Genomic DNA, 12667 nt, shown 5'->3' with positions numbered 1-12667 from the left:
AAGGCTCACCCCCTTTGTTACAGCGCCACAGGGCATTCCAGCTAGTGGAGTTGCCCGCCCCCTCCAGCCACAGCCCCACTTTTGGCGGCAAGGCCGGAGGAGATAATGAGAAAAACATGGAGGAGTCACTGACCAGTCAGGACAGCCCCTGAGGCAACCTGAGCTGAAGTGACTCTGACTTTTAGGAATCCTCCGTCTTGCAGATGGAGGATTCCCCCAATAGGGATAGGAATGTGACCCCCTCCCCTTGGGAGGAGGCACAAAGAGGGTGTAGCCACCCTCAGGGCTAGTAGCCATTGGCTACTGCCCTCCCTGACCTAAACACCCCCCTAAATTCTGTATTTAGGGGCTCCCCTGAACCTAGGAACTCAGATTCCTGCAACCTAAGAAGAAGAGGATTGCTGAGCTGAAAAACCCTGCAGAGAAGACGGAGACACCAACTGCTTTGGCCCCAGCTCTACCGGCCTGTCTCCCCCCTTCTGAAGAAACTGCTCCAGCGACGCTTTCCCCAGGACCAGCGACCTCTGAATCCTCAGAGGACTGACCTGCTCTAAAAGGACCAAGAAACTCCTGAGAACAGCGGCCCTGTTCACCCAAGACTGCAACTTTGTTTCCAAAGAAGCAACTTAAAGACCACTGCATTTCCCGCCAGAAGCGTGAGACTTGCAACTCTGCACCCGACGCCCCCGGCTCGACTTGTGGAGAACAAACACTTCAGGGAGGACTCCCTGGCGACTGCGAGACCGTGAGTAGCCCCCCCCTGAGCTCCCACAGCGACGCCTGCAGTTGGAATCCCGAGGCTCCCCCTGACCGCGACTGCCTGACTCCCAGATCTCGACGCCTGGAAAAGACTCTGCACCTGTAGCCCCCAGGACCTGAAAGATCGGAACTCCAGTGCAGGAGTGACCCCCAGGAGGCCCTCTCTCTTGCCCAGGTGGTGCTACCCCGAGGCGCCCCCCCCTTGCCTGCCTGCATTGCTGAAGAGACCTCTTGGTCTCCCATTGATTCCAATTGAAAACCCGATGTGTGTTTGCACACTGCACCCGGCCGCCCCGTGCTGCTGAGGGTGTACTTTCTGTGCTAACTTGTGTCACCCCCCCCCCCTCAATGTTCCCTACAAAACCCCCCTGGTCTGCCCTCTGAAGACACGGGTACTTACCTGCTGGCAGACTGGAACCGGGGCACCCTCTTCTCCATTGAAGCCTATGCGTTTTGGGCACCATGTACAACAAATGCTTAACACTACTCCTTTGATAAGCCTACTGCTCGACCACACTACCACAAAATAGAGCATTAGTATTATCTCTTTTTGCCACTATCTTACCTCTAAGGGGAACCCTTGGACTCTGTGCATACTATTCCTTACATTGAAATAGTGCATACAGAGCCAACTTCCTACAGCTATTAAGGAATTCGGTGCAGTTAATGAGCTTCGTGGCAATTGCGTATGAGCAGGGCGATGTTATACTAAGCTCAGTGTCTTATGTGCAGCACAGTGGGGTCAGGCATTCCTTTTGGCACAGCTTCATTTTGTACATGTGAAACCAAGACTTTAAAGCATAATCTAACTTCTCCTGCTTTGTTCTCTTCTGTAATGTGTGTGTATGAAATTAGTTTATGGAAATGTTAAAATATTTTAATCAATTTTACTAGCCCAAACTTTCTTTTCAGTCCGCAACTGATTTTTGAATCGGTAAATAGTGTGTTTATCTTTTACTGACAGAGTGAAGGAACACTTCTCGCAACCGGGTCATATGATGGATTTGCCAGGATATGGACAAAAGATGGTGAGTAAAACACTTTACAAATTGTAAATTTCAATTCATATTTTCTCTTTGTATCTTCCTCTGTCAAGCTAACTTAGATACAATATATCCTGTTGGCACCCTACTTAGATGATCTTCTTTGAACACCCCGTGTCTGCGCCATTGTTTTTGCCACAGAGAAACTTAGATATAATTTTCACTTCACCCCCTTTTTTTTTGTTTACTTCTGTGAAAACAATTCACTCTTGCAGCCATCCAGTACCTACCTTCCTCTGACCTTTAAGTCCGGGCTCTGCTCCACTGCTTTTTAATATTTTCACTTCTTGCTCTTCAACTTCTTTCTTTCCTGTTTGAGATCTGCCAGTTGAATTTGACTTCCTATGGGTTATCTCCCTGTTTTCAGTTTTTTCCTAATATACAGATTATTCTTGCACCATGGTGTACCATTTAAAACAGATGACTCTGATGTTTTGTATGTTGCATCACCTGTATATTTTTAAGGTCAAGCCTCTCGCTTGTGAGACACTATAGTTTACAAAAAATGCTTGGAATCCGCCCATTGCTTATTTTTGATGGCTTCAGTGTGCCTCTTCCTTACAGCCTTCTTAATTAGCTATTGCATGCCAGATGATATTTGCAATCCTTTTTGTGGAGCATGGATCAACCACAGATTAATTCAAGTTAATCAGTGCCTGTCCGCTGCTCCCAACCTGATTGAAGTACTATTTCTTTCCCTCCCTGCCTGCTGCACCTGCCATAGCGCTTCTTTTCCTTGTTTAATGCTTCTTTTCCTTGTTTAATGCTTCTTTCACGCTAAAAGTGCTTTGTAATTACCTACCTGTTGTCTATCCTTCCCCTCGCCATATTTTCACAAATCAGGTTGTTGTAGTTGCTGTTTGAGGAGGCTTCAGAGCCTGTTGTCATTTTGTGATGGGATTACTCTTTAGGAGCGGGCCGGGAGAAAGGCATTAAGGAATTAAGTTATGTCAATTCTATTTTGCATCAGGATCCGAAGTGCCCTGCCCTCAATTGTATTGTCCCTGGCCTTCAGAAATCTTTGTTAAAAATGTGACAAAGTGTGCATTAGAAACAAGTGTGGACCTCTTTAGGCATACCACTGACAGACAAGGGGTAATGGGTTTACTCTTCCATTAATGAAATATGATTCCAAAAGGAAAACCAAACTGTAAATGTACTTAATTATTCAATTATATGCCAATATTACCAAACATTATCTACTGTTGAGCAATGGCGACACTGTGCTAAGCAAACCTGGTTTCTTTATTATGAAAGTTAAAAGATGGTAAGTAACTGCTCTCACTGAGTGTACACTATTTGCAAAATCGATCTTAACAGCAGGTTATACTCGGGTTGGACTCATACTGCAGCTGCCAAACAGCTTTCACATCAAACTGCTTCATGCTGCTCTCAGTGGAGGTCAAGATCAGTGTCTTGACTGCAGTGCTTCAACTTGGTGCACCTCGCACAGAACTCCTTCTCACCTTCAAGGAAACCCTCACCGATGTCCTGCTTGGGGCACAGGTCAAGCCTTTGTGCACCGGACGATCGAATATCACTACTGCCCCCTCCAAGGGCTATCCATCTTTGCTCATCCCGCGTCCCACCTGAGATGTGGTGCAGGCCTCAACATGCAAAGTTCATTGTTGCATGCTCCCTACCATTCCATCAGATGAGCCCAGGAGGTTGGATATTTTGTTAAGGGGATTTTTTTCTTCCATAGTCTTTGCACTGTTGTAAGGAAATGCCTCCTTGGCATGGTTACCCCCTGACTTTTTGCCTTTGCTGATGCTATGTTTTGAATTGAAAGTGTGCTGAGGCCTGCTAACCAGGCCCCAGCACCAGTGTTCTTTCCCTAACCTGTACTTTTGATTCCACAATTGGCACACCTGGCATCCAGATAAGTCCCTTGTAACTGGTACCTCTGGTACCAAGGGCCCTGATGCCAGGGAAGGTCTCTAAGGGATGCAGCATGTATTATGCCACCCTGGAGACCCCTCACTCAGCACAGACACACTGCTTACCAGCTTGTGTGTGCTAGTGAGAACAAAATGAGTAAGTCGACATGGCACTCCCCTCAGGGTGCCATGCCAGCCTCTCACTGCCTATGCAGTATAGGTAAGACACCCCTCTAGCAGGCCTTACAGCCCTAAGGCAGGGTGCACTATACCATAGGTGAGGGTACCAGTGCATGAGCACTGTGCCCCTACAGTGTCTAAGCAAAACCTTAGACATTGTAAGTGCAGGGTAGCCATAAGAGTATATGGTCTGGGAGTCTGTTTTACACGAACTCCACAGCACCATAATGGCTACACTGAAAACTGGGAAGTTTGGTATCAAACTTCTCAGCACAATAAATGCACACTGATGCCAGTGTACATTTTATTGTAAAATACACCCCAGAGGGCACCTTAGAGGTGCCCCCTGAAACTTAACCGACTATCTGTGTAGGCTGACTGGTTCCAGCAGCCTGCCACACTAGAGACATGTTGCTGGCCCCATGGGGAGAGTGCCCTTGTCACTCTGAGGCCAGTAACAAAGCCTGCACTGGGTGGAGATGCTAACACCTCCCCCAGGCAGGAGCTGTAACACCTGGCGGTGAGCCTCAAAGGCTCACCCCTTTGTCACAGCACCGCAGGACACTCCAGCTAGTGGAGTTGCCCGCCCCCTCCGGCCCCGGCCCCTACTTTTGGCGGCAAGGCCGGAGAAAATAATGAGAATAACAAGGAGTCACCACTGGCCAGTCAGGACAGCCCCTAAGGTGTCCTGAGCTGAGGTGACTCTAACTTTTAGAAATCCTCCATCTTGCAGATGGAGGATTCCCCCAATAGGATTAGGGATGTGACCCCCTCCCCTTGGGAGGAGGCACAAAGAGGGTGTACCCACCCTCAGGGCTAGTAGCCATTGGCTACTAACCCCCCAGACCTAAACACGCCCTTAAATTTAGTATTTAAGGGCTTCCCTGAACCTAAGATTTTAGATTCCTGCAACTACAAGAAGAAGGACTGCCGAGCTGACAAACCCCTGCAGAGGAAGAACAGAAGACACCAACTGCCTTGGCCCCAGACTTACCGGCCTGTCTCCTGCCTTCCAAAGAAACCTGCTCCAGTGACGCTTTCCAAGGGACCAGCGACCTCTGAATCCTCTGAGGACTGCCCTGCTTCGAAAAAGACAAACTCCCGAGGACAGCGGCACTGCTCCAAAAGAACTGCAACTTTGTTACAAGGAGCAGATTTAAAGACCCCTGCAACTCCCCGCAAGAAGCGCGAGACTTGCAACACTGCACCCGGCGACCCCGACTCGACTGGTGGAGAACCAACACCTCAGGGAGGACCCTCCGGCGACTCCGAGACCGTGAGTAACCAAAGTTGTCCCCCCTGAGCTCCCACAGCGACGCCTGCAGAGGGAATCCCGAGGCTCCCCCTGACCGCGACTGCCTGAACTCCATTTCCCGACGGCTGGAAAAGACCCTGCACCCGCAGCCCCCAGCACCTAAAGGAACGGAACTCCTGTGCAGGAGTGACCCCCAGGAGGCCCTCTCCCTTGCCCAGGTGGTGGCTACCCCGAGGAGCCCCCCCCTTGCCTGCCTGCACCGCTGAAGAGATCCCTTGGTCTCTCATTGAAAACCATTGAAAACCCGACACGTGTTTGCACACTGCACCCGGCCGCCCCCCGCTGCTGAGGGTGTACTTTCTGTGTGGACTTGTGTCCCCCCCGGTGCCCTACAAAACCCCCCTGGTCTGCCCTCCGAAGACGCGGGTACTTACCTGCTGGCAGACTGGAACCGGGGCACCCCCTTCTCTCCATTATAGCCTATGTGTTTTGGGCACCTCTTTGACCTTTGCACCTGACCGGCCCTAAGCTGCTGGTGTGATAACTTTGGGGTTGCTCTGAACCCCCAACGGTGGGCTACCTTGGACCAAAAACTCAAACCTGTAAGTGACTTACTTACCTGTGAAAACTAACAATAACTTACCTCCCCCAGGAACTGTGAAAATTGCACTAAGTGTCCACTTTTAAAACAGCTTATTATGTTTTATGCAAAAAGTATACATGCTAAAGTAATGATTCAAGGTTCCTAGAGTACTTACCTGCAATACCTTTCAAAAGAGCTATTACATGTAAAATTTGAACCTGTGGTTCTTAAAATAAACTAAGAAAAGATATTTTTCTATAACAAAACCTATTGCCTGGATTTGTCTCTGAGTGTGTGTACCTCATTTATTGTCTATGTGTATGTACAACAAATGCTTAACACTACTCCTTTGATAAGCCTACTGCTCGACCACACTACCACAAAAATAGAGCATTAGTATTATCTCTTTTTGCCACTATCTTACCTCTAAGGGGAACCCTTGGACTCTGCGCATGCTATTCCTTACTTTGAAATAGCACATACAGAACCAACTTCCTACAACTGTGGACAGTGAACACCCCATGCCTCTGGGCTGGTATAGCCAAACAGTGGGGACTCTGCTGCACAAGTACTGCCTATGAATTGGGAGGAGGCCCGAGCCTCCCTGACTCAGGCTACTGCTGATGACAGGAATTCAGTAAAGTTGACAATGCAATGCAGACTGGATACAACACTGGCTGTGTGTATCCATTACTTCATTGATAGTGCTTAGTCGCTATGCCTGGTTGAGATCGGCTGTCTTCTAGGGGGGCGTCTAGGCATCCCTTATAGACATACCCTTCATCGGCACTCACCTCTTCAGCAGCAAGGCTGATCCGCCTCTTGAGCTCTTTCCCTTTGGACATGAGAGTTGGCTTGTTCAGTAGGATTATGCTCACCGTTCACAGAAGCCATGCCTGGCTGGGCCATTGTTCTCCGATTGGCTAATGGAGGATCATTGCTCCCTGCTGCATCAGAAGTGGACCCATTGAGAGGGAGCTGACATCAGAAGTAGGTCATGGTTGCAAATCCTGTGACTTCCTAGTGTTACAGGACAGAGGCCTTTGTCTTGTATTAGATCTGCGCCCCCTCAACTACTCCCTGAAAAATGAGGAATTCTGAATGCTTATGATGGTTCAGTTCCTATCTTCCCTTCGAATAAGGCTTTCGAGTCACGAGGTATAGTGATTCCTTATCTTGCTTGTAATGCACATGGTCCTCGACTAATTTTTATAAGCTGTCTGGTTAAGATGTGTGCTCCTCTGCTGTGTTCAGCATCCTCGTTTCCGAGCATGTAGACCTTACAGTCTGTATTTTCCTCGATCACGGTTATTTATAGCTCTACATCGGTCACTGATTGACGTGTTTCCAGCCGACCGAGGCACAGAGAGCCATCTCCCTTTGGGGTAAATCTTCATTTCTCATCCACGCCATGTCCATCTTGTGTTAGGATGCCCACGCTTTTGATTTTGCCCATCCTGCCACATCGTTTCCACACAACGACCAACTTCTGGTGTCTAACTTGTGCAGTTCTTTGGATCATCAGGAATCCTATTGTGAAACTTGCAAATCCATCCGGTCGATGAAAACCCTCCTTGATTGATAACACAATGCCTCAGTGCCCAGGCGCACCGGTGAAGACACTCCTGACATCTTTGGGTCAGAAGAATACCACCACGAGGCCCAAACACAAGTGTGCTAGCAGCAGAGGAGGGATCCTTCTCGCATGACAATAGTTCGGGATTTGAGCTTGAGATCCAGGACCTTCCACAGGAGTGAGCAACTTCAACCCTGGCCACAGCCTCCGCAAACTATCCCAAATGGTCAGCCTTCCAGTTCGGACCAACCTAAGTTTTTTGCACCAGCTACCACCGATTTTATGCCATAATCTGCACCGAAGAGCTGCATCAGACATGTCTGGCCCCAGTGCCAGATCAGCAGTTCAAAACCCATTCTCAGCAGTGCTCTCAACTGAGTCGAGAGCCCCGGTGACAATCTTGATCAGCCTCTGCACCGAAAACAATAAGATCGGAACAGGGATACACTGCATTGAAACCTTTAGTGTTGAAAGCTACTTTGGAACTGAAGTCTTACACGTCTCCAAACAAAAGGCCAGCTCAAAACCTGTGGAACCCGTGCTTGAACAGTTACAGGAACATCTCGTCTTGAGACGGGAAAGCTGGTTATGCGCACTGACACTGGCATATCCTAGCTGCAACTCCTTATACAATTGACAAGCCAGCCAAGAGACAATTAGCTTTTGTAGATGCTTTAGAGGTCCCCTGCCCACCAAAGCAAGAAAAGGGAGTGGATTAGGCCACCAGCTCACCTCCCATATGTTCACCACCACCTGTGGCAACAAGGGCACACTCCCAACCACCCTCATCTCCTGTAGATGCACAGTATTTCCCACGCGGTTCCATCATTAGTTTGGGGACCATGGGGTTGATGGGGACCAATTCTTTAATCCTTCTCAAGACGACTAGTGAGACACCTAAAACACTGACCCACATGCAGACCTGGATCTTTATCTGGCGAAAGTCTTCCCCTCCAGACAGTGCCACTGCATATCATAATATCTTAGGTAGGGCGGCCAGTTATCATAAGGTTCAGCTCCACACAGAACCACTAGAAGTGATTTTTTGTTTGAGACACTTTCAACCATCCTGTGCTCTACACTGTACCTGCTAGTGCTCAGAAGCATGTTACGACATACACCAGACCTTTTTAAATACCTAAGTCAAAGCAGGAGCCATTACGCCACAGGCTAATTAAAAAAAAAAATATATATATATATATATATATATATATATATATATATATATATATATATATATATATATATATATATATGTGTGTTCGATGGCATGTGTAGCTGCAGATACACATGCTGTGCACTGTTCCTGCCATCTAGTGTTGGGCTCGGAGTGTTACAAGTTGTTTTTCTCCGAAGAAGTCTTTTCGAGTCCCAGGACCGAGTGACTACTCCCTTTCGGCTCCATTGCGCATGGGCGTCGACTCCATTTTAGATTGTTTTCTTTCTGCCATCGTGTTCGGACGTGTTCCTCCTCGCTCTGTATTTCGAATCGGGAAATTAGCTAAAGTATCAAATTCAACGGTATTCTTGTTCGGTACCGGTTTAGTGGGGTTTTGAGGACAAAGCACTGAACCCACAACCTCATAAACAAGGCCCACTCATCAGAGCCAATGTCGGCGGGGAAGTTTTCGGGGACAATATAGAGGGGGACAATTCCAAAAAGTAGAGGGAAGTTCCAAAGTCCCAAAACTCCACAAAACAAGCAGTGACTTAGACGTCACAAATCCCCAACACAACACCTGTGGGGGGGAGGCTAACCAAGTTCTACTAACAATGGGAGGAAATAACAACAGATACTTGGGTCCTAGCAATTATCCAGCATGGTTATTGCATAGAATTTCTCAAATTCCCTCCAAATGTCCCACCGAAAACACACAATATGTCAAAACACATGGATCTTCTACAACTGGAGGTCCAAGCGTTGTTACAAAAAGAAGCAATATAATTAGTACCAATTCATCAGAAAGGAACAGGAGTTTACTCTCTGTACTTTCTCATACCCGAAAAGGACAAAACTCTAAGACCTATATTAGATCTCAGAACGTTAAATACCTACATCAAATCAGATCACTTTCACATGGTGACATTACAGGACGTAATCCCATTGCTCAAACAACAAGACTACATGACAACACTAGACCTAAAGGATGCATACTTCCATATACCGATACATCCTTCGCACAGAAAGTACCTAAGGTTTGTATTCCAAGGGGTACATTACCAATTCAAAGTGTTGCCATTCGGGATAACAACTGCGCCAAGAGTTTTTACAAAATGCCTGTCAGTAGTAGCTGCGCATATCAGAAGACAGCAAATACACGTGTTCCCGTACCTAGACGATTGGTTAATCAAAACCAACACGCAAGAACGGTGTTCACAACACACAAAGTATGTAATCGAAACCCTCCACAAACTAGGTTTCTCACTCAACTACACAAAGTAACACCTTCAGCCGTGTCAAACACAGCAATACTTAGGGGCGACAATCAACACAACAAAAGTGATTGCCACTCCAAGTCCACAAAGGGTACAAGCATTTCACAATGTAATACAGGCCATGTATCCAAAACAAAAAATACAGATCAAAATGGTGATGAAACTACTAGGCATGATGTCCTCATGCATAGCCATTGTCCCAAACGCAAGATTGCACATGCGGCCCTTACAACAGTGCCTAGCGTCACAATGGTCACAAGCACAGGGTCAACTTCTAGATCTAGTGTTGATAGACCGCCAAACATACACCTCGCTTCTATGGTGGAACAAAATAAATTTAAACCAAGGGCGGCCTTTCCAAGACACAGTGCCTCAATACGTAATAACTACAGATGCCTCCATGATAGTGTGGGGAGCACACCTCATTCAACACAGCATCCAGGGACAATGGGACACTCAGCAAAGACAGTTTCACATAAATCACTTAGAACTACTGGCAGTATTTCTAGCGTTGAAAGCATTTGAACCCATAATAAGCCACAAACACATCCTTGTCAAAACAGACAACATGACAACGATGTATTATCTCAACAAACAGGGAGGAACACACTCAACACTGTTGTGTCTCCTGGCACAGAGAATATGGCATTGGGCGATTCACAACCACATTCGCCTAATTGCACAGTTTATTCCAGGGATTCAGAATCAGTTAGCAGACAATCTCTCTCTGGATCACCAACAGATCTACGAATGGGAGATTCACCCCCAAATATTAAACACTTACTTCCAAAGATGGGGAACACCACAAATAGACCTATTTGCAACAAAAGAAAACGCAAAATGCCAAAACTTCGCATCCAGATACCTACAGGATCAGTCTCCGGGCAATGCGATATGGATGAGTTGGTCAGGGATATTTGCATACGCTTTTCCCCCTCTTCCACTCCTTCCATATCTGGTAAACAAATTGAGTCAAAAGAAACTCAAACTCATACTAATAGCACCAACTTGGACAAGACAACCTTGGTACACAACACTACTAGACCTCTCAGTAGTGCCTCATGTCAAACTACCAAACAAACAAGATCTGTTAACTCAAGCACAAACAACAGATCAGACACCCAAATCCAGCATCGCTGAATCTAGCAATTTGGCTCCTGAAATCTTAGAATTCGGACACTTAGACCTTACACAGGAATGTATGGAGGTCATAAAACAAGCTAGGAAACCAACCACTAGACATTGCTATGCAAATAAGTGGAAAATATTTGTTTATTATTGCCATAATAATCAAATCCAGCCATTACACGCATCTGCTAAAGACATTGTAAGCTACTTACTACATTTGCAAAAGTCAAAGCTAGCTTTTTCATCCATTAAAATACATCTTACCGCAATTTCAGCTTATCTGCAAATTACGCACTCAACTTCATTATTTAGGATACCAGTCATAAAAGCGTTTATGGAAGGCTTAAAGAGAATTATACCACCAAGAACACCACCAGTTCCTTCATGGAACCTCAACATTGTCTTAACTCGACTCATGGGTCCACCTTTCGAACCTATGCACTCATGTGAAATGCAATACTTAACATGGAAAGTTGCATTTCTAATTGCTATCACATCTCTAAGAAGAGTAAGTGAGATACAAGCATTTACCATACAAGAACCATTTATTCAGATACACAAACATAAAGTAGTCTTACGAACAAATCCTAAATTCTTACCAAAAGTCATATCACCGTTCCACTTGAATCAAACAGTAGAACTACCAGTGCTCTTCCCAGAGCCAGATTCCGTAGCTGAAAGAGCACTACATACATTAGACATCAAAAGAGCGTTAATGTACTACATTGACAGAACAAAACAAATTCGTAAAACAAAACAATTATTTATTGCTTTCCAAAAACCTCATACAGGAAATCCAATTTCAAAACAAGGCATTGCTAGATGGATAGTTAAGTGCATCCAAACTTGTTATCTCAAAGCAAAAAGAGAACTGCCTATTACACCAAAGGCACACTCAACTAGAAAGAAAGGTGCTACCATGGCCTTTCTAGGAAATATTCCAATGACTGAAATATGTAAGGCAGCCACATGGTCTATGCCTCATACATTTACCAAACACTACTGCGTGGATGTGTTAACGGCACAACAAGCCACAGCAGGCCAAGCAGTACTACGAACATTGTTTCAAACAACTTCAACTCCTACAGGCTGAACCACCGCTTTTGGGGAGATAACTGCTTACTAGTCTATGCAAAGCATGTGTATCTGCAGCTACACATGCCATCGGACGGAAAATGTCACTTACCCAGTGTACATCTGTTTGTGGCATGAGTCGCTGCAGATTCACATGCGCCCACCCGCCTCCCCGGGAGCCTGTAGCCGTTTCAAAGTTGATCTTGAACATTTGTAAATTTGTAAATATATCACTTTAAACTACATTATGTACATACATATTCACTCCATTGCATGGGCACTATTACTATAATACACAACTCCTACCTCACCCTCTGCGGGGAAAACAATCTAAGATGGAGTCGACTCCCATGCGCAATGGAGCCGAAATGGAAGGAGTCCCTCGATCTTGTGACTCGAAAAGACTTCTTCGAAGAAAAACAACTTGTAACACTCCGAGCCCAACACTAGATGGCGGGATGTGCAAAGCATGTGAATCTGCAGCGACTCATGCCACGAACAGATGTACACTGGGTAAGTGACATTTTCCATATCTGCATATAATGGCCCACTTCTATATAACTTTTTTTTTATTATAAATGTGTGATTCCCCTGGCGGACGTGATCGGCCCCCAGGGAAACCACACATTTTTTAAACAATCAGTCCCACAAGGGGGTTGGCCCATGCCCAAAAGGGCCGAGCCCCAGACAGTTTTATTTTATTTATTTATTGGTTTTTTTTTTTAACTCATTTAAATTCTCCTGAGGGTGTGA

General features: G+C 46.1%; 1 protein-coding gene across 4 annotated transcripts in view; it reads left to right on the top strand.

The window, feature by feature from the left end:
* The window catches only part of TBL1XR1 (TBL1X/Y related 1), a 411343-nt gene that overhangs the window by 281794 nt on the left and 116882 nt on the right, over positions 1 to 12667 (top strand). For all 4 annotated transcript variants that reach the window (XM_069213060.1, XM_069213063.1, XM_069213062.1 and 1 more), the window contains exon 9: positions 1724 to 1787. In XM_069213060.1, coding sequence (XP_069069161.1) covers positions 1724 to 1787 — 64 coding nt within the window. The remainder of the gene's footprint in view (positions 1 to 1723; positions 1788 to 12667) is intronic.

The sequence above is a fragment of the Pleurodeles waltl genome, chromosome 11, assembly GCF_031143425.1.
Source record: "Pleurodeles waltl isolate 20211129_DDA chromosome 11, aPleWal1.hap1.20221129, whole genome shotgun sequence".
Classification (NCBI taxonomy): Eukaryota; Metazoa; Chordata; class Amphibia; order Caudata; family Salamandridae; genus Pleurodeles; species Pleurodeles waltl.
The sequence above is the reverse complement of the archived record's forward strand: the minus strand, read 5'-3'. Positions and strand labels throughout refer to the sequence as shown.